The sequence below is a fragment of the Lactuca serriola genome, chromosome 7, assembly GCF_051521515.1.
Source record: "Lactuca serriola cultivar US96UC23 chromosome 7, Lser_US96UC23_V15, whole genome shotgun sequence".
Taxonomy (NCBI): Eukaryota; Viridiplantae; Streptophyta; class Magnoliopsida; order Asterales; family Asteraceae; genus Lactuca; species Lactuca serriola.
In genome coordinates this window covers 101,442,318-101,461,411 of record NC_136414.1, presented here as the reverse complement: position 1 = coordinate 101,461,411, position 19,094 = coordinate 101,442,318, and the positions used below count along the sequence as shown (strand labels likewise).

Below are 19,094 nucleotides of genomic sequence, written 5' to 3'. Positions count from 1 at the left end.
ATGATTTGTTGTTTAGGTTATGTATCTAGTAGGTTATTAAAATTTATATTACATGGTTTTTTAGATTAAGTTGTATTTAGTAGGTTATTAAAATTTATATTAAGTTGTATTTAGTAGGTTATTAAAAAAAAATTAGATTCTTATTACAAAGTGGAGTAAATTTCAATTGAATAAAATTGACAATCAAAGTTCCCTATAATAACGAGTTCTAACAACCAATATTACATGGTTTTGTTCTTTTAGGTTATTTATCGTTTTTTAGGTCCTCACTACACCAGTGGGATAAAAGACTAGTAAAATACAATTAATTTGACATTAGCAATATATTATGAAAAAAAGTAGTTCATATTTTGTAATTGTTAATTATAGAGTGTTACTTTATCATAAGTCAGATCTAACTTTGTTTTGTTGTTTAAAGCTTCACTTGAGCAATGAATAAAAAATGAAGAAATCGAGAAACATGTGAAAGCACCAAATGATTACCTTCCTCACACTCTTGCCCTTTGGTAGCTAACCAATCGTAAAAGGACAAATTTAAATTCCCATTTCCCCAAACAAATACAAACTTTTTAACTTATAAAATCCAAACTAAAATAAAATATTATACAATATATATAATTAGAGAATAATATATTATATCTAGTCTTTAACCAACATTGTACAACTTTTGCTTACCAAAATTGAACACAAGGACAAAAGAATAAATCAAAATCAAAATTAAAAATCTGCCATATAGGGAGTAACAAAAGCGATATGAGTTTCTGCAAAAGGCTTACCTACCTCCCACCAAAATTACTTTAATGTCCTTTTCATCCTAGACAGGAAAAAGCAGGCTATAGAGAGATACCCCATAAACAAACCAATTCTAATATTCTATGCTTTAATCGCTATCATTATTACTACTCATTTCTACTTCCTATCCTAACAACAATTAAAGAATCTTCAGAGTCTGCATACCCTTATTTGGGCAGACTATACTCAAGTTTCTTAGACATGTGTGTCATCATTTCTAAACTTACATCAAAATCAAATTAATTAATTCTACCAACAAAATTTAACATCTTGTATCTTGTAGTTAGTTATCTTATCTACACCCCTTTTCATCTCTCATCATCCCATTTTCCCCATCTACCCCTACATAAACATGAACAAAAAAAAAAACAATTAGAATTTTCAAGATTTGTGTTTATTAACATATGAATGGTTTTGTACTGCATTTGACATCCTGAGACCGATATCACCGAGACAAAAAATGTGGTACAGGGTCGGACAATGTATGGTTAAAAGACGTAAATACCCTCCTCATCCTTTCATCGAAAATAGCCTTAGAAAACCTGTTCAGTCTCGTCCAGTCTAACAAATGCAATTTGTTAGATGGGATGAAATTGGACCGGACTAAACAAGCTTTTAAGAGAAATTCTCGATGATAAGGATGAGGGGGGCATTTAAGTCTTTTGCACACACGAGAGATCGAGATCGTGACATTGTCCCACCTTGTAACACATTTTTGTCCCATTGACATCAGTCTGTCTCAATTACATGTCTCGGTTACAGTCCAATGCACAATATAAACTATTATGTCCAATATTGCGTAACAAAGGGGGGTTTAAATTTAAATATTTATGATGAAAATGATTAAATGAAGATGAAGGGAAGCAAGAGCATATACATACATACCATTTGGTGTGATTGGTTAGAAAAAGCAGAGTTCAGTGTAGCCATTTGCATAAGGCAAAAGCTCCTCCACCTCAATCCTAGAGCCAGAACAACTCATGCTTCTTCTATAACGGCTATGAACTAATTCAACTTCAGCCCAAAATAAGCTGTATACTGGCCTATGATCTGAAAACCTCGATTCACCACGAACATATGATAACTGATGTAGACCTCTTCCATACCACAAGATTCTATCACACCTTCACATTCAAATAATTCTCCATTATATATAAATCATTCATTCATTCATTCATACAAATAATCCTTAATCCCTACCATGCAGGTGTTCTTCTTTTCTCCTTATGGTGCAAGTTATCCCCTGTATATCGATCTGAATTAGTTAAGTATTTGTATGTTGGAGGGAAATATATCTTCCCTTCATTCCATCCTTGAAACACACGCCCTCTTCTTTGTTCAATTCGCAGCTGCAATAAGAAATTAAAAATCAATCAGCTGACAAAAATGTTTGAAAGTAGAACATGATGTTGCATACCTGGTCTTTTTCCAACAATGCCCTCCAATTTTGCATCTCAACAAGTGCTTTTGCTGAGCGGTAAGAGAGGGCGATTCGGTAATTCAGATCCCCAAGCCATATAATCCGACTGAAGTGAATGTAGAAATTAGCTTTATCAGAATCTTATTAAGAGTATAAAAGTTGGAACAATAAGAAAAAAAATTTGGAGGATAATTTGTGTGCTTACTCGTGTTCGAGTATTGTCTCTGGGGATTTATCCTCTGTTATGCCCTGGACACGTGGAAATCTTGTTTTTTTAACAATTTCCATGAAATCAGAATTTCTTCTTAGTTCATCACCCTCTTTTTGTCCAGAAGTCAAATGACTACACACAAAGCAAAAACTTGTTTGATGCAACAACATACTCACGGATACGGATCCCTGCAAATAAATACAAAATACAAAATCAATACCCGTTGTTTCATTTCAATTTTTTTTTATAAAAAAAAAAATATGTCCATAGAGATTAATACCTTATTTCCAAGATAACCCATCAATCCTCTACCAACACAAGACACTTTGATGTTTCCAACATGTTCTCTTAATTCACTCTTCACCCACACCGCAAGAAAAACACCAACCATTTGTTTACTTGCAACCAAACAATAACTTGAATGGGTGGGCCCCACTCTATACCCATCTTCAACACTATTGGCTCCCCAATTTGACATTGGTGAGAAAGAATTCCCATTACCATTAGGATTAGGTATATCTTCCATGGGGCCATAATCATCATAATCACTTGGTCTTTGGCTCCACGAGTAATTACTCGGCCGCTGACTAGACGAGTAGTCACTCGGTCTGTAACTACTGTTACAGACCGAGTAGTCACTTGGTCTGTGACTGTGACTGGCCGAGTAATCACTCGGCCTGTGACCGGATGACGAATAGTCACTCGGTCTGTGACTCGAGCAGTCAGATGGTCTCGGACCAAAGATTGCTCGGTCACAAACACTGTATCGCCGCTCAAGATGAGTCGGCGGTGTTGACTGGTAATTTTCATTTTGAGGTGCTTGAAAAGAACGACGATGATAAAATGAGGAGTTTTTGTGTCTTGTTGATCCTTCAAAATCAGCATCATATTCAGCCACCGGATCGGGAACAGGTGAAGGTGTGTAGCACCCGTTTCCGCCACCTGGACGGTTGTTTAGGGTTCTGTGTATTAGAGATAACCATCTTTTTGCAGGGCCGTTGTCTTCAGCTCCTAAAATATTGGCTGCATTTAGAGGAACTATTTCTTGAAATCTGAAGGTATAAATCAAGAATTGAAGTTAGTTATCTAGAATTCAAATCTCATAAGTCAAAATAGAAACTTGAATCATACCCAAGAACGTAAATGTCAGAAGGAGGAGCAGCATGTAACCAATCATCAAGATTCATTTTGTTGGAAGGGGATTTTCCTCCTACGTTCCATGTAGCTGAAAAAATGCTGTTTCAAGAATTCAAAGGTCGAAAATAAGTAAATGATTATTAGAAATCATAAGTGGAAAGTCAAAAAGGGGGAATCAATATGAGTTAAGGATACCTATAGTTCTGTATGTTTATGATCTGAGGGTGGTCAAGATCAACTGTTGACCACCTACGAGCTTCTGTACTCCTGCTGGATTTTTCTGTTCATTGAAGTGATATATACCATATGTTAATCATTTCACCAATCAATGAATGATGGATTGTTTAACTTCATGACTTTGATTGTATCGAGAAAAAAGTATGTTGAGAATTTTTTTTTACCTGTTTTGGTTTTCTTGATTGCAGGGGGTTCCCTCTCACAGAAGCTACCTGTGATCATATAGTATGAAGCTTTTCAGTTACCAAATTAGTGAAATTGAAACAGTTACCTGCTTCTCTTTTCTTAAACATGAAATGATTACCGAAATTTTGGAAGAAGAATTGAAACAAACAGTTGGTGTGCAAATAAGAAACAACAAAATTAGTGACTTTGTTTGAAAATATTTCGCCTATTAGATACGTACCTCCACAAACAACATTATCGGTTTGAGATTCATCGGTTTTGCTCTTGATATTGAACCATTTTCGGACCAGTTTCTTCGACCAAGAGAACTTCAAAGACGAGAAAAACAACGATCAGCCACAAAAACCCATACAGTAAAACAAGAATTAAACTCGAAAAAGTTCATCTTATGAATGAATTAGAATCAACAATCAAGTAAAATTAAAACCTTGTTGCTTTTGGAATTCGCATCCCTCATTTCTTCTCCCTACCAATTCATGCAGACTGAAATCTACTCGAAACCAATTCACCCTCCTCGGTTCAGAAACACGTATTGTCGGCAAACCCCTGAGTTAATTAACACAATGTTGATCCTTATAACTGCTGCGGCGTGTGTAGATATGAAATCTTTATATGTAATAAAGACAGGGAACCCAGAGAAATTAAGGGCACGAGGATCAAAGAGGGACAATCTCCTTTAATGCGTGGAAGTGAGATTAGTTAGATTCCGAGGCAAACATTAAAGTGAGAGAGTTTCTTTCTCCAGACATGCCCTCGTTCTTCGCAGCAACAAAAGAAGGAATCGAGGATTTTGAATGGAATAAAGTGCAGGGAAGGACAGAGGAATGGCAATGTTTCTCAGGGCCGGCCCAAGGTGGTGGGGGCAAAGTGGGTCAACTGACCGGAAACAGCTGCCCTGTGAATCAATGGGATCACCAACAAAATACGGTGGCCATTTGGTTTTCCAACCAAAGTTAAAAGCAAATTACAGATAATGGAGAAAGGATGAAAACAGAATATATGTAATTTAATGCAACCTCCCCTATATTTATGACAAATTTATATATAAAAATCTAGTTTTTTTTTAATAAAAGATATTTTTTTAAAACTGCATTTTGCTTTTATATATATATATATATATATATATATATATATATATATATATATATATATATATATATATATATATATATATATATATAAAGGGCTAGGTTATAATGTGGATGAACAACTATTGTGTTGACGTATAGAGAATATGTTGTTTAGTAATGTGAATACGTTTAATCTCACATAACTATTGTTATTTTAATGGATTCTCATCAATTCTAATTTATTTTTGTTCTCATTCATCGTTTTTTATTTATTTTAATTCTTACAGAATACGACTCAATAAACATCCTGATAACATTTTGACAGAATGAGAATAATTAAAAAAGTATATAATAACGTTATAAACGATTTAATTAGTGAAAATGTTTAATAATTAAAATAATTATATAAGACTGAACGTATTTATATTATCAAACAACATATTTTCTTTGTAATTCTCACAGAATAGTATTATTCACACGTCCACACAATAGATGTCAATCCAAATTTAAACCTACCTCTCTCTCTCTCTATATATACATATATATATATATATATATATATATATGTGTGTGTGTGTGTGTGTGTGTGTGCCGTTGAAATTAAAATAAAATAGAGATCTTAAGATTCAATCTCAACCACATATTTTACATCTTCCGCTCTAACCCTCTAGCGTACCGGCATGGCAGGTCTAGTATAATCATAAATGATTATACAGTGTCGCCTGTTCCTTTCTCCCTTCGCCACCATCCCCACCACCATAACCGCCACTGCCACCACCACTTTCACTACCTCTGACACCTACCGACCCCACCACTGTCACTCCCGTTACTTATACTACCGCCACCACCTCTTCTGCCACCAATTGTCATAATCATTTATGATTACTCAATCTGTGAACATACATATATGTATAATCATTTATGATTAGGCATATACGAATAAACATGTATAATCCTATATGATTATACCTCTCTGACATATAATCATTTATGATTAGGCATACCCCGTTGCTGCCGATACGCTGAAGCATTAGAACGACAAATTAGAAGCATGTGACTGAGGTTGAATCTCAAGATCTCTACTTTTTTTTTATCTCAAGTGAACCGTCCCCCCCCCCCCACACACACACACACATACATATATATATATATATATATATATATATATATATATATATATATATATTTGTATAGGGTTAGGTTCATATTAGACCATTATATTTTGTGCGAAATGGGAGTGCAATCTTAGCCATTCATTTTGGAGATAAAAAATTAAAATACAAAATAAATGAAAATTTTCAATTTTTTTAAAAATATTATTTTCGTCATTTTTTATTCAAAAAAAAAATAAAAAATAAAAAATAAATAAATAATTTACTGTTTTTTTTTTCAAAAAATACATGAAATATTTTAACTGAATATGATACTTTAAATATTCAAATTGAATTTTTTGAATGTTAGAATATTCTGCGAGAATATTAAACTATAAATATTAAAAAAGTTCTAATAGAATATTAGAATATTCTAACAAATCTAAAAATTCAAGTAGAATATTAGAATATTTTAACATACACCAATTTTAGTAGAATATTAGAATATTTTAACATTCTAAAAATTCGATTTGATTATTTACAGTGTAATATTTTATTAGAATATTTCACTCATATTAAAAAAAAAAGCGATGATTTTTTAATTTTATTTATTTATTTATTTATTTTGAATAAATTAAATAATGAAAATAATATATATAAACCGTCTGAATTTAAAGCGTTCAATGGCAAAAAAGAAGAGTTGTAGACTTTTACAATCTACATAAATACATTGAATTATAACAAAAGCCACTTCAGTTTTTTTTTCGTTAAATTTTTTTTCGACCACTCGCTGAGTGGTTAAGGACAATCTTCATGCTACTCGCCGAGTCTGTTCTTCGGACTCTGCGAGTCCATGCCATTCATCAACTCAATCTCGCTCCTGAGGTCAGATCCGCTCCAACAACTCATAGATCTAGCCCTCCCAAGCACATTCATCACGTAAAGTCACAATCTTGGCTACCATGCAACGCCTACAAGGCTTCTTTTGGTGAAATGACATCTAAAATGGCAACCTAAGCCCCCAACTCAAAAGGAAAGGCATAAAGCAGAGCATTTGGGACTCTCTGGACCTACTAAGGTCCAGATCTAGGTACCATTTCCCCATGGGACCTCTCACACTCCAAATACAAGGCAAACAAGGCATGAAGAAACCCTAAATTTGACCATATCAAGAAAAACACGAGAATAAGCTCTGAATGTTACCACAAATGGCTTCCTCTGCCGAAATGGAAGTAGATCCAAGCTCCCCAACTCTCCTAGCTTGGTCTTCCTCTTCCTTTCTTGCAAATACACACAAAAATGGTGAATAATGGCCTCTTATCCCACTCACAAGGACTCTCAGCTGCTCTGGTGCTCTCAAGGTCGAAGGTAGCCGCAATGAAGGGTTATAAGGCCCTTTAAATAAGGCTCAGGGCCGGGAAATTAGGGTTTCATTAAACAGCGTGGACTCGCCGAGTCCGGACGCGAACCCGCATCCAAATCCGCGATCCTACTCGGCGAGTCTAGGCTCCAACTCGCCGAGTCTCCTCACAATTTACCAAAATAAATAAATGAATAATACCTGGGAATCCGGGCTGTTACATTTAACAATTGCATGAGTCCAAATGAACCATAAATATTGCATTTTTATGACTTTGGGACACCTAAAACATACAAATCTAGAATATTAACTTCTGAAATGGCTTAAGCTCACAAAACCTCCCAAAAGATGCTTAAATGGTTAAGAATAACCCAAAAAGGATATCTATGAAATGAGAAGACAAGATCAGAGCTTTTTACCTCCAATGAGTTGCAAAATACAAGAACTTTTTGGATCTACAAGATCCTTCCAAGACCCACACTTGAACCTTACCTATCTCTTCTTGCGCACACACTAAAACTTCTTCTTTCAAGCTCCAAGATTCATCCAAGGTCATTTAGGGTTTCAGGATGTGAAAAGGGGTGGTGGCTTACATGAAATGACCTAAGGAGTGGTATAATGCTGCTTAAATAGGGTACAAGCTAGAAAACTTAGGGTTTTGGTCTGAAGGGAGTACACCACGCGTACCTCTTTGTATGCCCGACGTACTAGTGAACCATCTGCGACTCATCTCCTTTATACGTTCGGCGTACCCAGCCAAGCACGTGCATGCTTCCTTGCGTGCATGGGATTGATCCGCCAACTCTTTTCATTAGGGGTAATTCTGCCAAAACCTTCAAAGTATCATAACTCACTCATCCTAAGTTTGTTTCCAACGAACTTTCTATCCACGAAAAGGTGGCGAGAAGCCCTACACTCTTAGTTACACACCCAAGCCTTAAAACCTTCCGAATAAAACCTGAGACCCATAAAAGACCAAAACGTGAGATTACGCTTATACCCTTGACATCCGAATTCACAAATCGAACACTTTCAAAACCGGGTGTTACATTTAGATTATATGGAGGATAATCAAATTTTGAGTATAAATAGGCAAACGATCAATAGTTTCTATAAAACAAATAAATATGTTGTAAAGAAGTTTTGAGAGACCAATTAGTATAAAAAATAGATAAGGTTTCGGCAAGATAATAAGTTGGAAATCAGTGCTAAGCTTCATGCCATGACAATAGTTAGTCTGCACTAACTAGCCAAGTGAGTGCATAGTTACTTTTATGAACGTGATTTTAATACAAGTATTGATTAAAATATTAAATATATGTTTATGTGTGAAATATTTGTTATTGCATGAAATACATGTTAAGAGCATATATGATAATATATGATAATTTAGGATACATAGTAAACCTAAATTAATTACGATGAATATCGGGCAGTATCTCCTTATGAGTACAGGTGAGATATACATAGGGGGTCGAACTCTAAAATTTGTCATTAATCCGAGAGCATGGATTAGACATAGTCATTCATCCCTAGTCTGAGAGTATGGATTAGGTAAAATCAAATGTCATTTATCCGAGACCATGGATTTGACATACTTGATCCGGGAGTATGGATTAGGTAAAGCCATTAATTTTAGATCCGAGAGTATGGATTGGGCAAAGTCATTTGTCATTGATCCAAGAGCATGAATTTGACATACCTGATCTGGGAGTTTGGATTAGGTAAATCCATTAATTTTAGATCCGAGAGTATGGATTTGTATCGTTGTGAGGATTGACGGGGTGGGGTAAAATTGATTATGTGAGGTGAAATTATATATTGTGAGTTCTAAAATATATATGATATAAAATTGTGGGATTGAAATCCCTATATACTCACCAGGTTTTCCAACCTGACCCACTCAGTTTATTTGTATCACAGGTGTCGTTACAAAGCTACATTACACTGAGAGATTAACAAGGATGTAAATTAAGTGTAAATGAATGTAATGTCTGTTTATGCTTATGTTTATGTATTAACAATGACATCCCAATGTTTTAATATAAATATAATATATTTCTTTAGAAATGCATTGATAATATTATTATCATGTTTTTTTGGGAACAAATTCCACAATACTACTTTTCAAAATGGATACTCTAATTTTAAATAAGCATAAATAAATTTTTTGAAATGACCGTGAATTTGGGGATGTCACATCTGATCTCACTAGTTACCACCACAACACCAGTATAAAGTTGTGTTGTTGTCCACTGGAAATCAGGTGTGCTCCTAAGCTCCTATTCTCTAGTTCTCTCCATTTCCTCGTTTTCTCCACTGGAATAGTGGAATTACGATTCACGAATCTCATTTCTCAAACATTTGATTTTTATTGAATGAAATTTTCATCCATTTGCTTGTTTTTGTGATTTGGGAATCAACTAATTAGGATTTCATACATTTTTAAATGAATTGTTGTAGATTTTAGATGACATTATGCTTGGCAATGAAAACTATCAATTATTAGCATTGCACTTCCATTTTTTTGTGATTTAGGAATCAACTAATTAGGATTTCACACATTGTTAAATGAATTGTTGCAGATTTTTGCTAATGTTTGTCTACAATAAGCTAATGATTGATAACCCTTGTTTTTATTTGTCTAATTTATGTTTTTTATTGAATGAATTGTTCCTCTATTTTGATTTTTATAGATACAATCATGAGAAAAATGAAAACCATTGATGGTTTTTTCAAAAGAAAGGTTGATGATGAAGAAACTCATAATGAAAATCAAGAGAGTAAACATCACAAAGCTTTAAAAAAATGATCCATAACCTCAAGAACATGAAAATCAACAAGAGAATGATACTTCTAAAGCTACACAATCAAATCCTAATGAAATGGATCATAAACATCAAGAAAAAGATCCCGTTAAATGAAAACAAATGTGGGATTATCCAATTAACTTAAAGGAACAAGTAAGACGAACTTATATGAATTTAGGACTTTTCCAAATACGTTTTAAAAAGTATGATGCTAAAGGTTCAACATTTTCCATAATTGGCTAAACTTGCTCATACGTAGAATCTTGGTGGTTGCTTCAAGGGAAATTATTCATGGTTTTCTATTACACTTTCTCTCTCCCTCTCTCTCTCTCTCTCGATATATATATATATATATATATATATATATATATATATATATAGGCAGACGCAGAAGATTCCAACAGTAGTGAGACCAATAAAATAATAATGTCACTATTTTTGTTAGATGTGAAGAAGTGTGCAAAAGATGCACACCAACCTTTCTCAAATAGCACTCAAGATAGAAATGCAAAAATACCCCTATTGGTCTGTGTGCGGGTCGCGCATCCTTGTGCGAGTGGCCTGCACGAGTGGCTCCTGATGTGGGTTTATTTGAGTTTTGGGCCTCCAAAGCTTAGTTCACTGGCGTAGATCGAGTCCAATCAGATTATATGTCACACCCCCAGCTGAGGCGGCGGAACATGTCGGGCCGTGTAACTAAGTTCATGAATCACATATAAATTGAATATACATCACAAGTACAAAAATAAACAAAACAACATTTGTATTACAAATTTAAGTTTTCATACAAGGTGCTTATAGATAATAATATAATAATATGAGTTTGGTTTAATAGTTAGGCATAACAGTTCAAAAGTAGAAAATTAAAGTACTTGCAAGCCATGTTTTCTAACGTCTGAGTGTACCCGAAATTTCATTGATTTCCTTAGAATACATGTATTTTGAAAGTCAACATGTGGTTGGTAAGAGTCACAGGTTTTTTGCTAGCCACAATAATAATATTTTTAAAAGTCCAAAAGTATTTTTCTTGTATAACAATAGTTGAAACAATGCTTTTCTTGAGTCTTTAAAATCCAAAAAGTATCTTTATAAGTAAACCATGCTTTTAAAGAAAACGTGTTTGAATAACTCCATGAAAGTTGAAATATATCCATTGTGTGAGTAACCACTATACTTAAAAATAGTTCTGAAAGTAACCAAACCTATGTGTGTAGTGAAAAAGTGAGAGAGATTCATGTTAATGTTTTTAGTGAGTTCTATAATCGAGCTATGGACGAAAAGTACCCCTTCCTACAATGCTTCATTGGACGTCATAGTAACGATCGTAGACACATATCACCTGCTACGATTGATCAGTCGATGGTTGTAGCTAGCAACCGCAGGTGGGGTTTTCGATTCCATATAGATCTATACATATGTACCTCGTTCCGAATATTAACAATTATAGCAGTGTGGGACATGCTAAGTGATTAAACTCAACTAATGAATAAAGTAGCATCTCACTAAAAACCCCTTAACTAAAAGGTTGGTGAATAACTCTCAGCCCTAACTCAATTAAAATTAAGTTCCATGCATAATGAATTTCGTAGTATATCATTCTTAAAAGCCGAGTATGGTTGTAGTGTCTATAAAAGTATAAACTACTCACTTTTATAGAGAAATGTAGTTCAACATAGCGACCTTGTATAAGTGTGGAAAGCCTTATGCATAAAAGTATTCAAGGGTAGTAGTAGTCTTTGAAACTTTGAAATACTTTAAACTTGTATGTATGTAAAGCCTTATGAATAAAAGTATTCATGTAATGAATTTCATAGTATAATGTTCATAAAATTCGAGTATGGTTAACGTATTTATAAAAGTGTTTATTACTCGCTTTTATAGAAAAATATATTTTAATGTAATGATCTTGTATATGTGTGTAAAGTCTTATGCATAAAAGTATTCATGTATAAAAGTCTTTGAAACTTTAAATACTTTAAAACTTGTAGCATGCATATCATGTAAGACTTATGTATTTGTATCATAAATACTATTTAGCACATGTATTCTCCCCTAAAGCGAATAGATATAAAAGAGGGGACGTAACTCTCACCTCGATATGCAGTTAGTGGGTTGTATTTAAAAAGTACGAAAACTGAGGTGTGTGGTTGTGAGTTTGAACTTCTGAGATCAGCTTAGTCTTGATGATTGATGAGACTATATAAGTCTTTGATGATGATGAAAAACACCCAAAGTGGTAGAAGTTCCGAAGTGGAAATGTTATGAGGTGAAAAAGCTCCGATACTTGTGAAAATTCCGAGATTGGAAAAGTCCAAAACAGTAAAAACTCTGAGATGGGTATAAAATATGATGTTAGAAGGTCCGAGATGAGAAAAATCCAAACCTGATGGAAATTCTGAAGTCAAAAACTCCGAAAATGAGAAAAAGTCTGAAACTGCCAAAATCCGAAGTTGGACTCTGAAGTGGTAGATGGTCCAAAGTCCGAAGGAAGTTCCGAAGCTGCTGAGTTCGAGATGAGCAGGTCCGAGACTTAGAAGGGTCCAAGACAGGAAAGAACTCCGAGACTGCTGGGTTCCGAGGTGAGCAGGATCCGAAACTTAAAAGGGTCCGAGATAGAAAGAAACTCCGAGACTGTTGAGTCCGAGGTGAGAAGGTCCGAAGTCAGCATGTCCTAAATGACTAAAACTCCGAAATTGGCTTGCTGTTTTCAGTTTTCTTCCCCTATTTCGAGTGGTTTTCAACAAATTGAAGGATTGGGATGATAGGGTGTTTAAGGAAGAGGTTCTAAGTGTCGTGAGGAGTGATTTAGGATATTGGAATCATTTTGTGATTTGTTTACTGGAAGAGATTTGGGAGAGATTTATAAGAACTTGGGAGAGATTTATAAGAACTTAGGAGAGATTTATAAGAACTTAGGTGAGATTTGTAAGAATCTGAAGAATGTTGATAGAAAGGATAAATGAGTTGATGGCGAAAAATGAATGTGAGTTGAGTTCTATTTATAGTATGGTGAAGTATTCACGTGGCCAAGGAGGCCATACTCCTTCACTCCCATCATGTACCATGCTTGTACCTTTGGATGGACTGTGAGCCAAAGAGGAAAAGAGGGATGGGGGATTACGTGGGATATCTTCAGGGGAAAAGTCATAATGATTGTCTTTTCAAAACTAGTGGGTCCCATCCAAGGGTTACACCCTTATTAGTGGCTTATTAGTACTCGTAGTTGGGTGGGTCGGGATCTGAGCGTTGATAAATTTTTTTAAATATACGGACGGATTGGATTTTATTCAAGGATTTCAAAACACACGGACATATTAATTTTTGGAGTTACGGAACTCTAGGAAATCGCGTTTGAAGTTTTGCGTCAAAACGGCTCACGGTGTCCGCTTTCACGATTTTTTAAAATATTTTTACTAAAAATATTTTGAGTATGAAATTTAATAATAGACTATAGTTTGATTCCAAAAACACTCTCAAAATCTTGTCGGCAGTGTGTAAGTACCTCAACGGTGTGAAACAGTTTACTTAAAATAGGTAAACCCAGTGTTATACCGGTTTGGTTTCTTAAAACTGTCGTATCTTTTGCATACGAACTCCGTTTTAGACGTTCTTTATGTTTTCAAAAACATGGGAACACGTACTATGAGTCTAGAATAACTGCATGCTAGTGATAGGCTAGAGATCTTCGGAAATTGCATGATAGATTTGCCTGATGTATGATTCCCAATAACATAGGAGAACTCTCTATATGATATGTAAAAATGATATCATTAATGTAGTTGCTTAGTGTATATGTCATGGTTGTACGTAACTAAAATTCTATAGCCTGAGCATGTTTGGTTTAACCTTATTTCCTATTCATTGTCTGGTTGTGCACTTAGGGTTGAATCAAGTATTCGACCGTCTATGGAATCCAACATTATTTATGATTAGCATCCACAATTGACTACATGGTTGATGGAAGTTTTATGAGTGAGTATGTGAGCAACCAACCAGATGAGGAGTGATTAGCCACTATCGAGAGAGAGAGAGAGAGAGTGAGTCTAGTTGTGAGTTGTTTGAAGTAGTTTGTGATGATCCATTGAGACAAGTATGGGTAAGTGTGGAACATAGTATGAGCTCGTACTACTGAAAGCACATGACCCATGCGTGTAACAAGGAAGTCACAAACCCCGAGGGTTTAGCCTCCATGTGATGATTATATAGTATGAATGGTGGCATTTTTTGATACATTTATTGGTTCATTTTCAGTATGATGTTCACGAGAGGATCTGGTTTCGGATCTAGAATGGGTAGCCAGGATTGGCCAGGGTTGACTGATGATCATATTTGTAAGCTGATCGCCACCGAGGTGGATACTGCTGTCATGGGTTCTATTCTAAAGCTGTTTGGGTCTATCAAGACTATTATTGTTGAGCTATTCGATGATCGCTATGTTGCCCTCATTGAGGCTGCTGCTGCTGTAGCTACCATGGTTGTTGCTAGTGCGGGGATTCGAAGGGAGAGAGCATTCCAGTATCTAGACTTTGATAACAAAGTCCCTAGAGTTTGATGGGGTCAAGGACCTAATTGTGGTGATGATGTGGTTGTCTGATGTGGAGGATTGCTTCTTCACATGTTCTTTCCCGGATAACCAGAAAGTCAAGTGTGCCTTTGAACTTCTCCGGTTAGGGGAATAGGATTGGTGAAGATTGGTGACCGGTTTGTATACTCCTGAGCAGAGGGTTGCTGTTACTTGGGAGCAGTTCCCGGAGATGTTTCGTTCGAGATATATTCCTATGGTGGAGAGGGATATATTGGCTCAAGAGTACCTGGATCTGAGACAGACGACTGAGACGGTCATGTAGATTACCAAGATGTTCACGGAGAGGGATCTTTTCTATCCTGAGTTTGCTGCTTCGGATTAGACTCAGATGAATCGGTACTTTAGCATGATCAAGATGAATATTTGACAGTTTGTGTCTACCCAGCGTTACGGTACCATCTTTGAGCTTCAGGATGTCATGAGGAGGTGATAGATTGAGATAGAGAACCAGATGAGGGAGTAAAATCAAGCTCCAGTTCAGTCCCAGCCTGCAGCGAAGCAGTTCAATCCTGCTAATTCACGATCAGGAGGTCAGAGGGGTTGCACTTGTGGCAAGTGCAACAAAGTTAATGAGGGTGTTTGTCAATCTTTTTCTTCTAGGTGCCACAATTGTGGCAAGGCAGAGCATTATGTAAAGGATTGTCGTCAACAGACCCTAGTACCAAGCACCAAGATTTGTTATCACTGTGATCAAGCTGGTCATGTGAAGGCCAACTGTCCCTTGCTTGTTGCAAGGCTAGTGCAAGCTCCAGTACCAGCCAATTTGAGGATCACGGATGGATGCCAGGGTAGGTCAGAGCCCCCGAGGGCTTTAGGTCGTACTTTCTAGCTCATTGTGGAGGAGGCCAGGGCGGCACCGAGCGTCGTTACTGGTATGATTTCATTTACTATTCTGTCAACTATTTTATGGTATGCTTATATTTATGATTATTCTAGGAACCTTCTTAGTGAACTCCTTTCATGCTCTTTTGCTTTTTGACTTGGGTGCGAGTCGGTCTTTTGTGTCTTAGTCTTTCAGTAAGAGTTTTGAAATGCCTCTTGGAGAGTTAGAGTCTCTATTGTAGGATTCTATCGCCAACGAACATAGGATTTCTACATCGAGCATTTATCAAGGTTGTGTTTGGAGATTTTCGAGGTGCCTTATCTGATTGATCTGATCCCTATCCCCATGGGGGATGTGTGCGTGATAGTAGGGATGGACTAGTTGAGCAGGTTTGGTGCAATGATTGACTGTGAGGGTCAGTGGATGATAGTTCGAACCCCAAGTGGGGGAGAACTGATTATATATGGAGAGGGTACCAATATTGGATCGGCCTTTTGTTCTGCTGCCAGGGGTCGACAACATCCGCAACATGGGTGTATGGGTTACCTTGCGTATGTGGTTGACACCCTGGTTGGGAAGGAGGTTTTGATTTTAGATGTGCCCATGGTCAGAGAGTTCCCTGATGTGTCTCCATAGAAACGGCCTAGTGTGCCTCCTGATAGGTAGGTTGATTGATTTGGTCCTTGGTGCGGCCCCGATTGCTAAGGTGCCATACCGATTGGCAACACCAAAGATAAATGAGTTGTCCTTTCAGCTTCAGGAGGTGTTGGGCAAGCACTTTACAAGATCGAGAAGTTTACCATGGGGAGCACTAACCTTGTTTGTGAAGAAAAAGGATGGATCTCATAGAATGTGTATTAATTATTGGGAGTTGTACCAGCTGACAGTGAAGAACTGTTGTCACACCCCTAAACCAAGAACGGCGGAAACGTTATGGGGGCGGAGGACGTCATGTATAGTATCACAACACAATATAATAGTAAACAAGTAAACAACATCATCCATTGCATTAAATATATAATTTTAATACAAGTGTGTTGTGTATAGCTATAGACACCAAAATATAAAACAAAGTATAAGATGAGTCTAGTATGCATTCCATCTTCTCAAAAGCTGGCATCGGTACCTGTCTACTGATGACCTAAGAATACAAGTTATTTTGAAAGAGTTTATTAGCATTAAAAATGGTGAGTTCATAAGTATTTAGTGTCTATGTTTGTGTCAAAATGATTGAAACGGTGTTTGATGTACGAATTTGTAAACGTTTGTAGTAAAAGTATGTGAATGTTTGTAAGTGTTTGTAAAAGTTTGTAACTCCTAGAAAATCCTATATTTTCTACTAAAAGTGGCCTTCTACTAAGGCACAACTGTTTTGTATGTTTGTTTCTTGTAAAAGTGTGTAATTTTCCCAAGTGTAACTATCATTATCAAAATATAGTTTGTACATTAATGTTTAAGTGAAATAATCACCAAATAAATGTAAAGGGTAAATTAATGTAGTACTGTAGTGTTGTATTATAGGAGCTACTGCTGTATTAACTACCTTAAACCGGATTTATATCAAGGTATTATGTGATTAATTGTACCATACTATCGAATGGGAACCACGACAATGTATGTCGTCAAAAGGTATGACATTTGGCACCCGAAGACCTACAGGTCCCGCTGTAGCTAGCAGCAAGGTGTAGGATAGTCAATCCAGTATAGATCTATACGCAAAATCACGCTCTCCTTCCAGGAGATTCTGGTTACAACTCGGGCCATGACAATGAAGGCATGCTCCGATACAGTGGATCACATTGATGTTTGATGTGCACAAAAGTACCCACTAATTTTAATATTTATGACCTAACAAACTTAGACTAACTATGCACTTATAGGCAGTGTACCTAGTCAGATTACAGTATAGCTTAGGTAAGTCGGGTGTCGATCACAGGGAACGATGGTGAATTAATTTAAAATATTTGATTATAGGTTACAGGTCACATGAAAGAATAAAGAAATAGGTTTAATAAATTTCAAACTAGCAATTAACAACTCTCGATAAACTAACAGGGAAGCAAATCTCTTCTAGTACTTTGGTTTAGATAAATTACACCTTAAAAACATAGACAATTGCATACATAAATTCATTTATTTATGTTCACCGATTCCTAAAATGATTAGATTCGCGTTCACTACAACTAATCCTTTAGCAAACAAGTCAATTCAAACAGTGATCAGTTGATTAAACTAACATGCTTCCTAGTGTTCAGTTCGTATCAAGCAAGACTTGTAAATATAGTTAATCAAATTACTAATTCAATTTAACCTCTTGTTGATGGTCATCAAACAAGGCTCACACATTAACTTACTTATTCCCAAGTTAATCCTAGTTTCACATTCGTTATTCTTAGACTTATAATCTCGATGATCATCAAAATCATAAGCAACAAGCAATCAAGCAGATGTTCATACAACTCAATTTACTTAATAATTAACAGCAAATAATTATCATTAATACGTAAGGATCTTCTAACAAGCTTGGCAAGATAAATTAAACATAAACAAATAATTCAATATAGCAATTAGTCTAATAATCAAAGCTTCATTCAATCATAAACACACAATAAAAGGTTTTTACACCCAAATCAGAAACTAAATACAGAATAGTAACACAATGGAATGCTAAACATGGTCACGTTAGCAACCCATATGATTACCGACACGTATCCGCTCTCCAATCCTTCCGATCTCCGCTCCCATTAGCTTAACGGCCTTCCGGCCGCCTTCTAGACCCTCAAAACGGCTTAACAAAAGTTTAATATCGACTAAATTAAGTTGGAAGTCGAATTCTCTCTTCTGGTTAGCTGAAAATCGACTTTTATAACCTTTGTAGCCGACTTACGTACGCTGGGCGTAAGTCGGATTACGCTGGGCGTACTGAAGATTTCTACGCGATTGAACTTATCCGAGGCCAGCCATTACGCGGGGCGTAACCTAGAATTACGCTGGGCGTAATATGATTTTGGTCGCTACGCTTAGCATACAGATGTATTACGTGGGGCGTAATTGTTCCTCCAACATTTTTAATTACTTTTAGCTTCTAAGCCCGGTTTCCGCTTCAGTATTTTCTTTTGTGCTTTATCGACAACGAAGAGATGCAAAACATAATTCAACGCATTATGAGTACTTTTTAGTTCTAAAAGAGAATAATAAAGGCCATAATATTAAGATATAATGCATAAAAATATATATAAAAATACACATATCAATGTTATAGTATACTTGTATATGTAATGTATGTACTTGTGTAATGAATGTATTGTTTCTCATCATAGTATCGTTGTATATGTTCTCATCATAGTATAGTTGTATAGTTTCTCATAATAG

General features: G+C 35.8%; 1 protein-coding gene across 1 annotated transcript; it reads right to left on the bottom strand.

The window, feature by feature from the left end:
- Window positions 1–695: 695 nt before the first annotated feature.
- On the bottom strand, window positions 696–4,996 carry LOC145061299 (type IV inositol polyphosphate 5-phosphatase 6-like). Its single transcript, XM_079008737.1, has 11 exons — window positions 4,411–4,996; window positions 4,204–4,291; window positions 3,962–4,009; window positions 3,756–3,840; window positions 3,555–3,659; window positions 2,704–3,475; window positions 2,418–2,611; window positions 2,210–2,318; window positions 1,993–2,141; window positions 1,678–1,916; window positions 696–1,134 (listed from the first exon to the last, which is right to left on the bottom strand). Exons 1-10 carry the CDS (start codon window positions 4,438–4,440, stop codon window positions 1,694–1,696), a joined length of 1,803 nt encoding a protein of 600 aa, XP_078864863.1. The 5' UTR covers window positions 4,441–4,996; the 3' UTR covers window positions 696–1,134; window positions 1,678–1,693.
- Window positions 4,997–19,094: the final 14,098 nt, after the last annotated feature.